This window comes from Pogoniulus pusillus, chromosome Z, assembly GCF_015220805.1.
Source record: "Pogoniulus pusillus isolate bPogPus1 chromosome Z, bPogPus1.pri, whole genome shotgun sequence".
Classification (NCBI taxonomy): Eukaryota; Metazoa; Chordata; class Aves; order Piciformes; family Lybiidae; genus Pogoniulus; species Pogoniulus pusillus.
The window spans coordinates 113,275,914-113,292,999 of NC_087309.1; the positions used below are offsets into that span (position 1 = coordinate 113,275,914).

The following is a 17,086-nucleotide window of genomic DNA, read 5'->3' on the forward strand; positions in this document are numbered from 1 at the left end:
TTAAAATTTTCTTTGTCCAGGATTGGAATGCTCAATAAAAGTATTAGTGTATGTCTTCAGTAACACACAGTGTGATTTTCTAGCATACCTATTAAAAAAGACCTTAAAATCTTGAAAGTAAAATGTCAAATCAGCTAAAATGGGTTATTAGAAACAGTTAAAGCAATGAGGAAAGCAGTGGTTTATGCTTACACGATTTCAATAGATGAAAGGATAGAAAACTGGCCAACTATTATAAAGCAGTCTGATAGTTCTTGTTGTTGGCAATGTTTAAAGTATAATTCGTGTCCATTTTCTGAAGTGGATATAAAGTTTAACTAAGCAACTACTTAAGAAATGTGTGTGATGGTTTAGGCTGTAACCCGCCCCCCCACACTTTTGAATTTGCCCCAGCTAACTCAGAAGGGCTCTGGGAATATAAATGAAGCTATTTATTTACAGCAGCACAATATACAAGCAGATATTTACAGTATATACAGTTATAGACAGAAATATACAAAGGAAAAGTAATACAGAAGCACAACTCCCCTCCCAGAAACCTGAGTCCCCAGGAGGGGGTCTCAAACCACCCCAACACCTTCCCCCTGCCCCTCTCAACCTTACCCCAAATCCTGAGAAAGAATAGAGGTGCAGCCAAGAGGTTAAGAAGGAAGGTTAGTGGCAGTGAGGTTAGGGAGATGTGGCTCAGTCTGAAGGCAAAAGAAAAGAGAGAACAAAATGGAGAATGTTATCTAATGTTTACTTCTTGTTCCCAGAGCTCTCAGCGAGACTGTGAGAGAAGGAGACACAACCATTGTTTTCCTTTTTCAGCCAATTATCTAGTTCTTTTCACCAAAACATTCTAGCCTGCTTCAAACTAACACAACGTGCATCTTAATGACATAACAGAACAAGGGGACACAGTCTCAAGTTGTGCCAGGGAGGTCTAGGCTGGATGTTAGGAGGAAGTTCTTCCCAGAGAGAGTGGTTGGCATTGGAATGGGCTGCCCAGGGAGGTGGTGGAGGCACCGTCCCTGGAGGTGTTCAAGAAAAGCCTGGATGAGGCACTTAGTGCCATGGTCTGGTTGACTGGTTAGGGCTGGGTGCTAGGTTGGACTGGATGATCTTGGAGGTCTCTTCCAACCTGGTTGATCCTATGATTCTATGTTGCAGTAAGTGAAAAAACAAACAAACAAACAGAAACCATTTCATGATATTTGTTAAAAAGTACAAACCTTGATCCTTGCCATATCAGTTTGTCAGTGTCTGGCTTTTTTGTTGTTTTGGGTTTTTTTTTCTCCTTGTAGAACGTATTATAGCAGCAGTTTTATGTTCTAAACACTCCATGCTTTGCCTTTTGCATACTGGGGAAGTTGCCTTCCTGTCTGGTAAAATGTGTGTTTTGTATATCGATATGAAATGGGTCCGTTTCTCTGCATGGATGGGAGGGCAGGAAGAGAAGTCAACAGGCTTGGTGCAGTGTTCACTGGGTTGGGCTAAAGCTTTTAATAGCATTTACTAATGTATTGAAATGCCACAAAAAGGATTTGCTGAGAACCGATGCTGTAATGTGTTACTCATCCTTTATCTGCTTCTATTTTTACAGATTCTGAAGGATGACTGACGCTGGTTTCTGTGATGCCATTTGGAGTCATTGGTGCTGTGGATTTATAAGTAGCATTCAGATGTAACTGGGGAGAAAGCATCAGGAGTGCTGCTTTTCATCTCTTTCAGCAGGCAGAAGAACAGTGTCACCTATCTGCAAGTTTCTTCAGCAGATTTTTACAGCTAATAGTAAAGACAGCACAGCATCACCCACCTCTCTGATTTACAGCGCGTTACCTGCCAAGACAAATACTGCATCTGAAGCTGAAGAATGCCTGCTGAGTACATAACAATGAAGTAGTGAATTGATAACTGCTACTGCTGCTGCTGCCTAATTGTCAAGATCGGAGCCTACAGAACTTCACTGCCCTTTTTATGCTTGCGTAATCAGGCCAGAATACCACAGGCTGGACATGGCTGGCCTCATTAACAACCTGCTGTTGCTGTTTCTTGTTTTTCAAAGGACCTGTTTGGGTTTCATAACCCCACTTTCTCTTTTCAAGAGGTGGGTTGTGCAGCAAGAGCTTATGTGTTGAATGTGTGCAGTCACTTATGATGCTATGAAAGTGTGAAGAAGCATGTTCTAGATAAAAATACGTGTGATATTTGCTCAGCTTCGCTTGCTCACTCAGAGTTTTCTCTCCCTGGTTTTGAGCTAGCACGCTTGTTTTGCTGAAGACAGAAATTCTTGTTGCTCTCTAAGATCTGAGTTTAGGATGGTAAAACAGTGATTAATAGATGACATTTTTAGATAATGCCACAGGTGTATTTGAAACTACACAGGAAGTCAATACATTTCAGCTGCCTGGAACAGCTTGCTGTGCAAAACTGTTCTAATGAGCAAAAACTAGATAATCCTGGGACACTTGAGGGGGTTTTGAGTTCCATCAGACAGCAACAGTAAACTTTAAAGATTGTGGACCATTTCACTCCCTATGAGGTGTATGGTACACTGTAATTCCTGTATCACTTCTCTATATCTGTATATATGTGAATGCATGTATTCAGAATTTTTATCATCTTTCAGATGTCTTAGCATTTAATATCTTACAATGATCCATATTTTTTTTACAGTTGGTTTGAATACCACATTCAGTGTAGACTTTGATATTCCTGTGACATTGGAAGACTTACTGTTTTACTTTCATGCTTGTAATAGGAGTTGCTACAGTTGTTGTGATGTTGGAGTTAAAAAAAATCTCTTTTACACATTATTTAAATTTAACCTGTACTGAATTATGCATCAGACATATAGTCTTAAAAGAAGATGTGAAACTGTCATGAATGATTAACACCACTTGACATTTGCAAGTGAATTAATTCTCTGTACATCTGTGCACCTCAGACAGTTGCTTAGATGAGATGACAGGTTAGTTTTCAGCTATTTTCCAAACTAGTCTGTCTGGTTGCTCAGAGGAACTCCTTCAGTAAGTGTTGGAAAACAAAGATGCTCCACCAAGGCATGAAATTTCTGTGACTCCCAGCATTGTCAGGCTTCTTTACTAGTTCTGAAGACTCTTCTTTTTCAGAAAGACATAACAAAAAATAATATTCTAAAAAATCTTTACTCCTTTTTTTTTTTTTTTTAAGGTATAAAGATAGTACTGGATCTCTTTCCAGTGAATGCCTTGGAAGTGACCGGCCAGTGATTTCACTGGGTTTGTCAGATTTCACCTTGGACATCCGCATGCCTGGGGTGATGCCTAAACAGGTGAGAGAAAAGCAGGTTTTCTTTTCACCACTTACTACTATTATTATTAGTAACTAGGAAAATAAAGCTTTGCCTAGAATATCACTCACATAAAATGAACAAAATAGACAAGGCCACTTTTATAGATATATGTGTGTGTCCAGAACATGCCCAGAACACTTTTATAGATGTATGTGTATGTCCAGAACAATAGGAAGCAAAAAAGTAATCTAAAGATGAAAGAAAAATCTCTTAATCTGATTAATTTTATTTACAAAATGTTGATATCATAAACTGAATTGAAGTTTATTAGAACAAGGAATACTAAAGTGAAATATTTCAAGCTCTGCTAGTAAGACATACAGTCATTTAAACTGCAGTTCACATCAAATCTCAGATGATGCCTCAGTGAATTCAGTTACATTACACTGAGCGCTGCTGCCATGTTGGCAAGTTGAGAGAAAGCAACCAGAAAGCATTTTCTAAGGGTAATTCCTTTGACCTCATATTTAAAGCCCTTAAAATACTCCAGGGAAGCTACAATAAAGTTAAAATTGTGTGCTCTCTTAGGTGTGAAGTTGTTTGTCTTCTGATAAGCTGAATGAGTAAAAATGAAGGAGAGGCTGAGGGAGCTGGGGTTGTTTAGCCTGGAGAAGAGGAGGCTCAGGGGTGACCTCATTGCTGTCTACAGCTACCTGAAGGGAGGCTGTAGCCAGGTGGGGGTTGGTCTCTTCTCCCAAGCAACCAGCAATAGAACAAGGGGACACAGTCTCAAGTTGTGCTGGGGGAGGTCTAGGCTGGATGTTAGGGGGAAGTTGTTGGCAGAGAGAGTGATTGGCATTGGAATGGGCTGCCCAGGGAGGTGGTGGGGTTGGTGTCCCTGGAGGTGTTCAAGAAAAGCCTGGCTGAGGCACATAGTGCCATGGTCTAGTTGACTGGCTAGGGCTGTGTGCTAGGTTGAACTGGATGATCTTGGAGCTCTCTTCCAACCTGGTTAATTCTGTGAGCTAATAATTAAGATGTTTAATGTCAGCACTAGCATTTTTAAGATCCTCATAAAAGTCTGAGATTCTGCTGTCATTTTCACATATAGTTTCATTAAGAAAGATAAAAAGTGGTTAATTGGTTGGGGTCTTTTTGCAGTGAGACAATGCAGGGGGAATTGTATATGCTATTAAAAATCTGTCTCTTTTAGAGGGCTGCAGATGCTTGGGAAGACCAGGATGTTTTTCTGCAGTAAATGATGACTCATTGTTGCAGATAGCTCTTTCAAAAAATTCTGAAGGGAAAACAAGGTTTTCAGTTATTAGGGAGCAGCACCCCTCTGGAACATGTAATTTAGAGCAAGTGGCATCATTCCAGTGAGTGCAAACCAGAAACACAATTTCTACTAGATCTTATTTGCCTGCAATGAAATATTAAATGTCTTTTTCAGGAAGAGTGAAAAATACTCTCCATCCGTCCAGGTGCACATTTGTAATTGTGTTTTATAGATTTTACCTGAAGCCCATTAGTGGAAGAGCTAAAGAAAATATTTGAAAGGAATAGACACTTCAGATCCCTAATAAGAAAACCAGAATCCAACACCACCACCAAAAGACTGTGACAGTTAATAGAGAGGAAACAATACGGTTCACATTCATGTGAGTCTCTGTTCTAATATAAATTCCAGAGACTCAGATAAATTTGATAGAACCAATAACAATTTGTAGAGTGCCCTTCCCTCTTCCCCCTCCTTTCCCAAAAGAAAGGGATTAGAAGTAGAGAGAGAGAGAGGAAGGTCAGCGCACCCAAATAAATCAATCTCATTCCATTTGGAAGTTAAAGAGGAGTTTAACAATAACTTTAAAAGGTATCTGAGGTAGGGAAGTTACAAAGGATAGGGAAGGGAAAATAGCAAATATAAAATGGTATAAGTACAACCCAATTCTGATGGCTTGGTCTGCCTCATGGGTGATGGCCACATGGTGTAACAAAGAGAAACAGGAACAGATGGTGATGGTGGTATGCAGGGAGATGCAGAGAGACGTGCAGAGAGAGAGAAACAGGGATCCCCCCTGCTTTTATGGGACAGGAAGGGGGAGTGGGCTAACCATCACCTGCTGCTGTTCAGACCCACCCCTGCGGAGTGGTCAAGACCACCTAGGGTCAGGTTCAGGGTTACTCCCCCTGGAGGGTTAACCCTATACAATGTGTACCTATAAAAAGCAGCCTTTATGAAAATGCTCTTTATGTACACATTAAACTGAATAGCTATAGTCTAGCAAGAAAGAGGGGTAATGGGTTTAAACTGGTAGAGGGGAGATTTAAACTGGATGTTAGGAAGAAGTTCTTTACAGTGAGAGTGGAGAAACACTGGCACAGGTTGCCCAGGGAGGTTGTGGCTGCTCCCTCCCTGGAGGTGTTCAAGGCCAGATTGGATGAGGCCTTGAGCAGCCTGTTCTAGTGAGAGGTGTCCCTGCCTATGACAGGTGATTGGAACAGGATGATCTTTGCGGTTTCTTCCAACCTAAACCATTCTATGATTCTATAAACCACAAAAGGACAGTTAAGCAACATACAATAGGCGATTGTTTGGCATTGAAGAGATGCAGTTTGTACAAATGAGAAGAGCAAAGAAGACAGCGTTTTACAGATTAAGCTAAATGTAGAAAGGTGAAGACATTCAGCAAAATAATCTGAAGAATGTTCTGCTAAAGATGCTTGATCTGATATGAGAGAGAACAGCAAGAAAAAGCAGCTTGCCAAGTTAATTCCTAAAAAAGGCAATTGAAAATAATCACCACCTAGCTTTATATACCTCAAAGTTTAGCTTTTATTTTCTTCTTTTGACCTCACCAGTCCTTCCTTTTATTTCCATTCCTTTTTCCACAATGTCCCACACTAACTATACAGAAAACTTGATTCCAACTTCAACAAGTTAGACTTGGCAAAAAGTAATGGCAGAAGAGATGATCTTCAGGTTTTTCTGCTGTTCACAGAATGAGATAACCAACAGCTTCATAGTTCTAATGCCATTAGGTCGTTTTTCTGGCAGAAAGAACATGGAAGGGAAGGATCCTTGTTAGAGAGGAAATTCGTAATGTAGTGGCTTCCATCTACCTCCTGTCTTCTCCATGTATCTCATTGCCCTAATAGTGAGCAGAAGTGTTCAGCAACTGTGGATCTACTGTGAGTTCCAGTTGTGCACTTGTCCTGTCTGTCTTTATTGATGATCTGGACAAGGAGATTGAGTCCATCATCAGTAAGCTTAGAATCAACCAGGTTGGAAGAGACCTCCAAGATCATCCAGTCCAACCTATCCCCCAGCCCTATCCAATCCATGGCACTAAGTGCCTCAGCCAGTCTTTTCTTCAACACCTCCAGGGATGTTGACTCCACCACCTCCCTGGGCAGCCCATTCCAATGCCAATCACTCTCTCTGCCAACAACTTCCTCGTAACAAACAGCCCATACCTCACCCAGCACAACTTGAGACTGTGTCCCCTTGTTCTATTACTGGTTGCCTGGGAGAAGAGACCAACCCCACCTGGCTACAATGTCCCTTCATGTAGTTGTAGACAGCAATGAGGTCACCCCTGAGCCTCCTCTTCTCCAGGCTAAACACCCCCAGCTCCCTCAGCCTCTCCTCATAGGGTTTGTGTTCCAGGCCCCTCACCAGCTTTCTTGCCCTTCTCTGGACACGTTCCAGCACATCAACATCTTTCTTGAATTGAGGAGCCCAGAACTGGACACAGGACTCAAGGTGTGGCCTGACCAGTGCTGAGTACAGGGGCAGAATAACCTCCCTCATCTTACTGGCCACACTGTTCCTTGTCCTGGCCAGGATGCCATTAGCTCTCTTGGCCACCTGGGCACACTGCTGCCTCATCTTCAGCTGCTATCTACCAGTGCCCCTGGGTCTCTTTCTTCCTGGCTGCTCTCCAGCCACTCTGTCTCCAGCCTGTAGCACTACTTGGGGTTGTTGTGGCCAAAGTGTAGAACCCTGCACTTGGCCTTGTTCAGTTTCAACCCACTGGCCTGGTGTGGATCTGTTGGAGGATAGGAGAGCCCTGCAGGGAGACCTCGCAAGGCTGGATGGGTGGGCAGAGGCCAGTGGGATGAGATTTATCAATGCCAAGTGCAGGGTTCTACACTTTGGCCACAACAACCCCAAGCAGCACTACAGGCTGGGGACAGAGTGGCTGGAGAGCAGCCAGGAAGAAAGGGACCTGGGAGTACTGGTGGATAGTAGCTGAAGATGAGCCAGCAGTGTGCCCAGGTGGCCAAGAGAGCCAATGGCATCCTGGCCTGAATCAGGAACAGTGTGGCCAGCAGGAGCAGGGAGGTTATTCTGCCCCTGTACTCAGCACTGGTCAGGCCACATCTTGAGTGCTGTGTCCAGTTCTGGGCTCCTGAGTTCAAGAGAGATGTTGAGGTGCTGGAACGTGTCCAGAGAAGGGCAACAAAGCTGGTGAGGGGCCTGGAACACAAACCCTATGAGGAGAGGCTGAGGGAGCTGGGGGTGTTTAGCCTGGAGAAGAGGAGGCTCAGGGGTGACCTTATTGCTGGGTTACTGAGAAAAGAGACCAACCCCACCTGGCTACGACCTCTCTTCAGTTAGTTGTAGAGAGGAATAAGGTCTGCCCTGAGCCTCCTCTTCTCCAGGCTGAACACCTCCAGCTCCCTCAGCCTCTCTTCCCAGGACTGTGCTCCAGCCTTCTCAGCAGCCTTGATACCCTTCTCTGGACATGTTCAAGCACCTCCGCATCTTTCTGAAATCGAGTGGCCCACAACTGGACAACAACATAACAGTCTCGTTTCCTACCTATAGTCACAGCTAGCTAAGAGAAATATATCTAGTGAAACTAACAACCTCTTTCTTTACAATTTAAGACCAGTGTGGCCTACAATTAGAAGATACATACAGTGTAAGAATCAGGGTGGAAGAGCTGGAGTAACTGGTTGTTTAGTCAAAAATAGGTACAAAGCTGGAAAAAGAGAAGGGAACTTTTAGTGCTGTTGCTGAGTTGATTTCATACATAGTATCACTGTAGACAGTTTTATGTGATTTTATTTTTCTGAGAACCTTGGTACTGCATCTTCACAGACTGTTACTGCTGAGAACAGATAACTGAAAATTAATCTCTTTGGATGACAGGATGTGATGTATTCCCTGAAACTGGTATTCATTTATGCACTAACAGTAAGTTTGAGCATAGGTTATGAGCATTCAGATTGTGGTTTGGAATTGAATCGTAAGTCAAGATGAGGTTTGAGATCACCTGAAGAACCTGAAGGTGTTCAAGTCCGTGGGATCCCATGGGATACACCCAGGGGTGCTGAAGGAACTGGCAGATGAGGTTGCTAACCCCCTCTCTATTCTATTCCAAAAGTGATGGCAGTCTGATGAGGTCCTCACTGACTGGAAAAGGGGAAACATAACCCACATTTTCTAAAAGGGTAGGAAGGAGGAACCAGGGAACTCCAGGCCAGTGAGTCTCATCTCTGTGCCCAGTAAGATCATGGAGCAGATCCTCCTGGGGGCACTAATGAGATAGGAGAACAGTGAAGAGATTGGGTACAACCTGCATGGCTTCACCAAGGGCGAATCCTGCCTGACAAACCTGGTGGCCTTCTATGAACAGGTCACAACATTCATAGATGAGGGGCAAGCAACTGATGTCATTTACCTGGACCTGAGCAAGGCCTTTGACACTGTCCCACACCACATCCTGGTCTCCAAGATGGTGGCACATGGGTTTGATGGGTGGGCCATAGCTACACCCAAAGAGTGGATGTCAATGGGTCCATGTCCAAGTGGAGGCCAGTGAGAAGTGGAGTCCTTCAGGGATCAGTTCTGAGACCAGTCTTGTTCAACATCTTGGTGGGTGCCATGGACAGAGGCACTGAGTGCAGCCTCAGCAAGTTTGCTGATGACACCAAGCTGTGTGGTGCAGCAGGCAGGCTGGAGAGCAGGGATCCATCCAGAGGGACCTGGACAGGCTTTAGACATGGGCACAAGCCAACCTCAGGAGGCTCAGCGAGACCAAGTGCAAGGTCCTGCAGCTGGGTCAGGCCAATGCCAAGCACAAATCTGTGCTGGGCAATGAGTGGCTGGAGAGCAGCCCTGAGGAGAGGGACTTGTGGGTGCTGGTGGATTAGAAGCTCACCATGAGCCAGCAGTGTGCACTTGCAGCCCAGGAAGGCAACCAGAGCCTGGGCTGCATGAGGAGAAGTGTGGCCAGCAGGTGGAGGGAGGTGATTCTCCCCCTCTGCTCTGCTCTGCTGAGACCACACCTGAAATACTGCATCCAGTTCTGGAGCCTCTGGGACAAGAGGGATGTGGAGATGCTGGAATGAGTCCAAAGAAGGGCTGCGAGGATGCTCAGAGGGCTGCAGCAGCTCTACTGTGAGAAAACACTGAAAGACTTTGGGCTGTTCAGTCTGGAGAAGAGCAGGCTTGGAGGTGGCCTTCCTGTGGCCTTACAGTATCTGAAGGGGCTACAAAAAAGCTGGGGAGGGACTTTTCAGGCTGTCAGGGAGTGACAGGCCTGGGGGGAATGGAGCAAAGCTGGAGGTGGGGAGATTGAGACTGGAGGTGAGGAGGAAGTTGTTGAGCATGAGAGTGGTGAGAGACTGGAGTGGGTTGCCCAGGGAGGTGGTTGAGGCCAAGTCTCCGGAGATGTTTAAGGCCAGGCTGGCTGAGGCTGTGGGCAGCCTGATTTAGGGTAGGGTGTCCCTGCCCATGGCAGAGGGCTTGGAACTGGATGATCCTTTGTGGTCCCTTCCAACTCCGACTGATTCTATCATTCTATGATTCTTATATCATAGAGGCTTACAGCTATCATACAGCCCAAACTCTTAAAAATGCACAGCTGGTTCACACTGGAAATAAGTACATATTTCCAAATTGATGAAGGAGGCAAAGGAAACAGCTGAGTAGTTAGCACCTGCAGTTACACCTTTTACGATGGTGGAGGTGGTATAATACTTGCTAGAATGATCTGCAAAAGCCTAGAGCCGAGTTTAATGTCTGTCCTTGTATTGGTAGGTTGGTTGCATATATTTCAGTTCAGGTGTATGTTATATTGTCATGATTGTGGGAAAGGTTACCAAAAAGCTTGCTTTTTTCCCATCAAAGACTTACTAGACTCATAGTGACTGTGAGTATTGTGCAGGATTGACAGAGCACTAGAACAGGCTGCCTAGAGATGTTGTAGTCTCTTTCTCTGGAGACATTCAAAACGCACCTGGATGCATTCATGTGTGATGTGCTCTAGGTGATCCTGCCCTGGCAGGGGGTTTGGACTACATAATCTTTTGAGGTCCCTTCCAACCCCTGACATTCTGTGATTTTGTAGCTGCAGTTGCTCTATGGGTAAAATCATTGAGAACCAAACCCTTACTCAGCTTAGGTGTGCTCTCACTGTGCAGAGATGCCCCAAGTCGTTCACCTCTTCAGCAGTTGCCAAATGTGAATATTCATATGAAGCTACTCCAAGTGACTCTCATGAACAGGTGCACTGAAGCATATGTTCAAGCAGTGTGAGGTAAAAGAGTTCTCCAGCTCAGTTAATGAACAAAGTTTATGTTCGTTGGTGCTTTTGAACAGTACTGTCTCTGTTAAGTGGGGGAAACATTATTTGCTGTACTTAAATAGTCAGGATTTTTTCCTTTATGATTTCAGTTACACAGTAGGGTAAAATGAAACCAGCATGTCATGTGAAGAGTAATTGTCCTCCACCCACTGCTGAGAGGTGGAGGATAATTAAGAGCTGTGGAGCAGTAGACTGAAGGGCTTTTTGAGTTCTGAGGAAAAAATTACATAGCCATTCTGTTTACTTAATATAATTAGAAGAAAATTATGCCCCTGCACAAGAAATTAGCAGTGTGTTAATAGTTATTGTTTAAATGTGAAACCATGTTTTGTTTTCCAAGAAGGGATGGGAATCTCATTCTGAAAACTCCTAATTTTCAGATGAAAAACTCAATACTGTTAAGTGAATTGAAGGCTACTTCTTGAACTCCAGAATTAGTTGTTATTACGTTTGAGGCTGGACAAACTTTTCACTAGTAAATTAATTTTGGCTTTAACATTTTAATTTAAATTATGTTAATTTAAATTAAGCAATTTAACATTAAACGATGTTAATTTAAATTAACACTGGCAGAGCTCTTAAATCACAGAATCAGCCAGGTTGGAAGAGACCTCCAAGATCCATTAAATCCAACCTATTACCCAGCCCTGTCCAATCAACTAGACCATGGCACTAAGTGCCTCATCCAGGCTTTTCTAGGTTGGGTGCTAGGTTGGACTGGATGATCCTGGAGGTCTCTTCCAATCTGGTTGATTCTATGATTCTAGGACTCTATGATTCTTGAACACCTTCCAAGGAAGGTGACTCCACCACCTCCTTGGGCAGCCCATTCCAATGGCAAATCAAATGTACACATGAAACTTAGTAAGCATTGTGAAGGACACAAAAAAGTGGTAAAATATGCTGTTATTTTGTCAGAAATTGTTTATGTGGAGGATTTGGGGTGGGTTTTTGGTTTGTTTTGTTGGGTTTTTTTTGTGGTTTTGTTTTTTTTTTCAAACTGCTTATCTTGAGCTTCTATCAGTAGGTCAGCAGTGACTTGTAATACCTGAATATTTAATTTCATAATTGGAATTTTTCAGTTTGAAGTATTTGGTTATAATTTTTATTCTTATCTCCAGTTGGCTTGGGTATATCATGTCAGCTAAAAACATGTAAAGACATAAGGAAATTTCATCGTTTGGATACTTCTAAGTTACTGGCACCTCTTCCTTGTCTATTGCTGCAGGAAACAAGTTGAGTTCTTGACCCAGGATCCCCTTAGACTTCCCCTGACTCTGAAGAAACTGTGAACTACTTTTAGAGTTTAGTTCCTTACATTAATCTGGACCCCAGCACTGTCAGTACCAACACCGGAGGTTTATGAGAAGTTACTATTAGTAGAAATGACCTTTATTAATAATAAACATTATTTCTTTAAGGGAAGAGTGGGGTAGAGTGCATGTCAGGAGAAGGGAGGGCTTTTCTGTTCTCCCCTTGTCCCCAGTAAGCTTTCAAAAAACAGCCTATTGCTCCTCAAAAGTTCATCTTTTTCAACAGCTTTGTTACTGCCATGGACAGAGGCACTGAGTGCAGCCTCAGCAAGTTTGCTGACGACACCAAGCTGTGTGGTGCAGCAGACAGGCTGGAGAGGTGGCCACAAGCCAACCTCATGAAGTTTAACAAGACCAAGTGCAAGGTCCTGCAGCTGGGTCAGGCCAATGCCAAGCACAAATTGAGGCTGGGCAGTAAGTGGCTGGAGAGCAGCCCTGAGGAGGGGGACTTAGGAGTGCTGGTGGATTAGAAGCTCACCATGAGCCAGCAGTGTGCACTTGCAGCCCAGAAAGCCAACCAGATCCTGGGCTGCATGAGGAGAAGTGTGGCCAGCAGGTGGAGGGAGGTGATTCTCCCCCTCTACTTTGCTCTGCTGAGACCCCACCTGGAGTACTGCATCCAGTTCTGGAGTCACTATTACAAGAGGGATGTGGAGATGCTGGAGTGTGTCCAGAGAAGGGCTGCGAGGATGCTCAGAGGGCTGCTGTGCAGGCACACTGAAAGAGTTGGGGCTGTTGAGTCTGGAGAAGAGGAGGCTCTCAGGTGACCTTCTTGTGGCTTTCCAGTATCTGAAGGGGCCTACAAAAATACTTGGAAGGACTTTTTAGGCTGTCAGGGAGTGACAGGACTGGGAGGAATGGAGCAAAGCTGAAGGTGGGGAGATTCAGGCTGTATGTGAGGAGGAAGTTGTTGAGCATGAGAATGGTGAGAGACTGGACTCGGTTGCCCAGGGAGGTGGTTGAGGCCAAGTCTCTGGAGGTGCTTAAGGCCAAGCAGGATGAGGCTGTGACCAGCCTGATCTAGGGTAGGGTGTCCCTGGCCATGGCAGGGGGGTTGGAACTAGATGATGCTTTTGGTCTCTTCCAACTCTGACTGATTCTATGATTCTGTGGTCTCATCTCTTCAGTTTTGGGAAATACCTGAATAGATGGGGTCATGCACAGTGACAACCCCCCCCACCTACTCTGCTCCCCAGATTGTTACTTATATAACTTGAAGGCTGCATAATAGTTTTCTTCTCAAGATGTTTTGGATGTGCACCCTGATGTTCACAGATCTACTTATGGTAAAGTAGAAGAAATGGGACAGAATTACTGTGAATTCAGCAATATACTGATTGTAATAGAATCAGCCAGGTTGGAAGAGACCTCCAAGATCATCCAGTCCAACCTGTCACCCAGCCCTGTCCAGTCAACTAGATCATGGCTCTAAGTGCCTCATCCAGGCTTTTCTTGAACACCTCAAAGCATTTCTTGCTTTTTGATTTTGAAGTCTGTAAAATTGGCAGTGGGAGATAAGTGACCAAAATCTGTTTTGTTGAATCCAGTAGCTGTATTTCCTTGTCCTAATTTTATCTTATTAACTAAATACAACCTGGCTGGTACTTAAGAGCCAAAACTGAAACCACTGTGACTATGCCAGGACTAATTTTCATGGTAAGCTTCAGAATGACCATATTGATAGACTGCATTATCTGTTTTGCTTGGTTGATAGACTGCATTATCTGTTTTGCCAAGCAAACTCTTCTGTGGCTAACATGAGTTATTTATGGAAGGACCCTAAGGGTTTTGATATGACAGCAGTAGTGCAAAAAAAACTAGAACTTGTTTACAGTGATAGTGGAAGGTTGCTCCCTTGGAGCATTAGTCCACACTACTGTTTTTACTAGATAGTGATAGTTCTTTGTGTCATTAATTTGTTAAATAAATTTTAACTCATAGATAATCTTGGAATTATTCTTTACTTTTCAAATACACTTCTTGGAAGCACTTTGGAAAAGGTTGTATTTAAGATAGTTTTGGTTTTCAGCTTTTGAAAGCTTTTTGTATTATGAAAAAATACATTTTCATAGAGAGGAAGAGGAGATATATTTTTAAAAAACAATGTGAATAGTAAGATCATAGAATCAACCAGGTTGGAAGAGACCTCCAAGATCATCCAGCCCTATCCAGTCAACTAGACCATGGCACTGAGTGCCTCAGCCAGGCTTTTCTTCAACATCTTCAGGGACGGTGACTCCACCACCTCCCTGGGCAGCCCATTCCAATGCCAATCACTCTCTCTGTGAAGAACTTCCTCCTAACATCCAGTTTAGACCTCCTCTGCCACAACTTGATGCTGTGCCCCTTGTTCTGTTGCTGGTTGCCTGGCAGAAGAGACCACTCCCCACCTGGCTACAGCTTCCCTTCAGGTAGTTGTAGACAGCAATGAGGTCACCCCTGAGCCTCCTGTTCTGCAGGCTGCACACCCCCAGCTCCCTCAGCATCTCCTCACAGGGCTGTGTTCCAGGCCCCTCACCAGCTTTGTCGCCCTTCTCTGGACTTCAGTGATCATAATGGAGTAAGGTGCATGAATCATAAATAAATGTGGTTCTGCATTTGGTGCAACAGTAGTAACACAGCATTTTTACATGTTGTGGTCCAAGGGTGAAATTCTGCTGTAGGTAGAATTCTATTTATCTATGATGTCCTAGAAATAGACTATCTCAAGTTGTAAGTGCCATCAAGTACAGCTCCTTGCTCCTTGCAGGACTGCTTCACCACATGTCCAGACACTTGCTGAACTTGACAGACTTGGTCCCCACTTCCCCGGGGGAGCTGTTCCAGTGACTAGCCCTGCACTCTCAGTGAAATACCTTTTCCTCATGTCTGATCTAAACTTCCCTTGATGCAGCTTCATACCATTTCCTCATGTCCAATCGCTGCTCACCAGAGAGAGAAATATGATCAAACCTCCTCCTCCCCTCGAGGTTACACAGATTCATAGATTATAGTGCATGTATAAGTGCAGAGAGAGTAGTGTATGGCAAGCACACAATGGATTGGAAGCTCAACAGTTCTTTTCACCCTGTGTTTGATTAATTCTGTTTATTTGAACATCAAGAGGATACTGCTATCCCTTCAAATTTTGAGTGGACAGGGAAGGGTTGGCATTTGTTAGCCACTGCAAGTCGTTTCAGTGCTCTTAAGTATATCATCATTCAGTATTCCCACATGCATCTTCAGGAAGTGTAGAAAAGAATTGATGTTTTTTGGTGTTTTTTTTTGTTTTGTTTTTGTTTTTCTCTAGGATTTTCATTCTAAATATTCCAAATTTAAAGGTAATTTTGTGTTGTTGGTTTTTTTTTCTTTTAATAGTCTGACACATACCTCTGCATGTCAGTGCCCCTGCCAGTGGATGATGAAGCCTATGTAGGTGAGTATTACTTGACTGGAAGAACCTAAGCAAGCCATTTTTAAGACTCTTAGCATTTTTTGTTTGTTTGTTTCTTTTTTGACTCCTATTGGCTTTATCATTGGCTGTCAGAATTTCCAAAATACAGTCATCATGGCTAAAGCAGAAACAAACTAGAGGCAGCTTCTTGGAATCAACCTAACAAACCATGTCTTAAGAGATTCATGAGTAATAGCAGTTGAAGAGCTGCATGCAGATGCCTCTGGCAGTGCATACAAAACAGCCACATTTGTAAGGTGTTGGATTTCCATCTCTGGCTGGATACTTATTTCTACTCCACTGAGCTGACTATTTGCCTACTGCTATAGGCTGTAAGTCCTTTGCATTTGTTGTCAGCGTTGGCTGCAGTAAGATTTTACTTACCTGGTGGAAAATCCCCAGTGTAACTAAACCATCCAATTTTTCAATTGTTTTTGTTTTTAACTAATACTGTTACATGAATAAATGGCAGACAAGTAGAAGGAAATGTTGTAGCAGTGTATGAATGCTGGGATCACATACATCAGCAAAACACCATCTGTTCAGAAAGGCTCCGAGGTGCTTTTATCCAGCCTTGTGGTGAACCTGGAGTTGTTCAGGCTTGTTAGTTTCACTGAAGGTAGTTTCACTTTCAGAACATGCTATAAACTGAAATAAAAGCCAACAATGAGAAGTTAATATGTCTTATATTTTTCTTTGTGTTTTGGAATATTTGCACTTAACAGTAAATACAAGAACCCTATGCTGCTTTTATTGTAGTGTTATTAGAGGCCATTCATTGTTCCATGTGGTTTTCTTTGTGGAAATGCTTCAGAAATAGAACATTGTCTGCAGATTTTTGTGTTGTGTTACAGTAACTAAAAAAAACCAAAATTGAGTAAAGTTTTTCAATGCCTTCTCTGTACATCTGTTTCAGAAGTCAGAGCCTAATCTCACATTTTGACACTTGAGTTTTACCCAATAAAGAAAAACGAGCATAAAAAGGGAATGAGCATTCATTCTCTGATAATCTCTATTTGCTGTGCAGTGTGCACAATAGACTGTACTGCATTCAACTGATTCACAGAAAGACAAGCTGCTAACCTGCTGCTTAAGCTTCGCTGAGTTGCAAAATTGCATCATTCAACTCTATATTAAATTGCTGCACATTTAGTTTTGTCACTTGCTGTTTACATGTTTTAAGACCTGTAGTGGTTTGAACCACATAATATTCCCCACTATCAAAGTCATGGATTTATGACATTTACAGCTGTAGGGGGTTACCAGGATGGACAGGAGAGTCTTGGGCATGCTCTTACCTTTCTTGTCCTCGAGCAGGCAGACGTGGTTTTGCTTGTTACGGGGTTCAGATAAGGATTCCTCTCCCTTTTACTTATGTTCTCTATACTTTTGTAGCAAAGGAGTAAAACATTCTGTGTAAATCAACTGAAAACTCTCCCTCTGCCTTCTTCTATTCTCCTCCCTTTCTTACCCTCTGGTAAGGAGA

The 17,086-nt window shown here is 43.3% G+C and overlaps 1 protein-coding gene across 5 annotated transcripts in view; it reads left to right on the forward strand.

Moving 5' to 3' along the window:
- The window catches only part of PAM (peptidylglycine alpha-amidating monooxygenase), a 187,768-nt gene that overhangs the window by 73,141 nt on the left and 97,541 nt on the right, over positions 1 to 17,086 (forward strand). For all 5 annotated transcript variants that reach the window (XM_064140674.1, XM_064140670.1, XM_064140673.1 and 2 more), the window contains exons 2-4: positions 1,586 to 2,089; positions 3,175 to 3,295; positions 15,525 to 15,582. In XM_064140674.1, coding sequence (XP_063996744.1) covers positions 1,998 to 2,089; positions 3,175 to 3,295; positions 15,525 to 15,582 — 271 coding nt within the window. In that variant the 5' untranslated portion in view covers positions 1,586 to 1,997. The remainder of the gene's footprint in view (positions 1 to 1,585; positions 2,090 to 3,174; positions 3,296 to 15,524; positions 15,583 to 17,086) is intronic.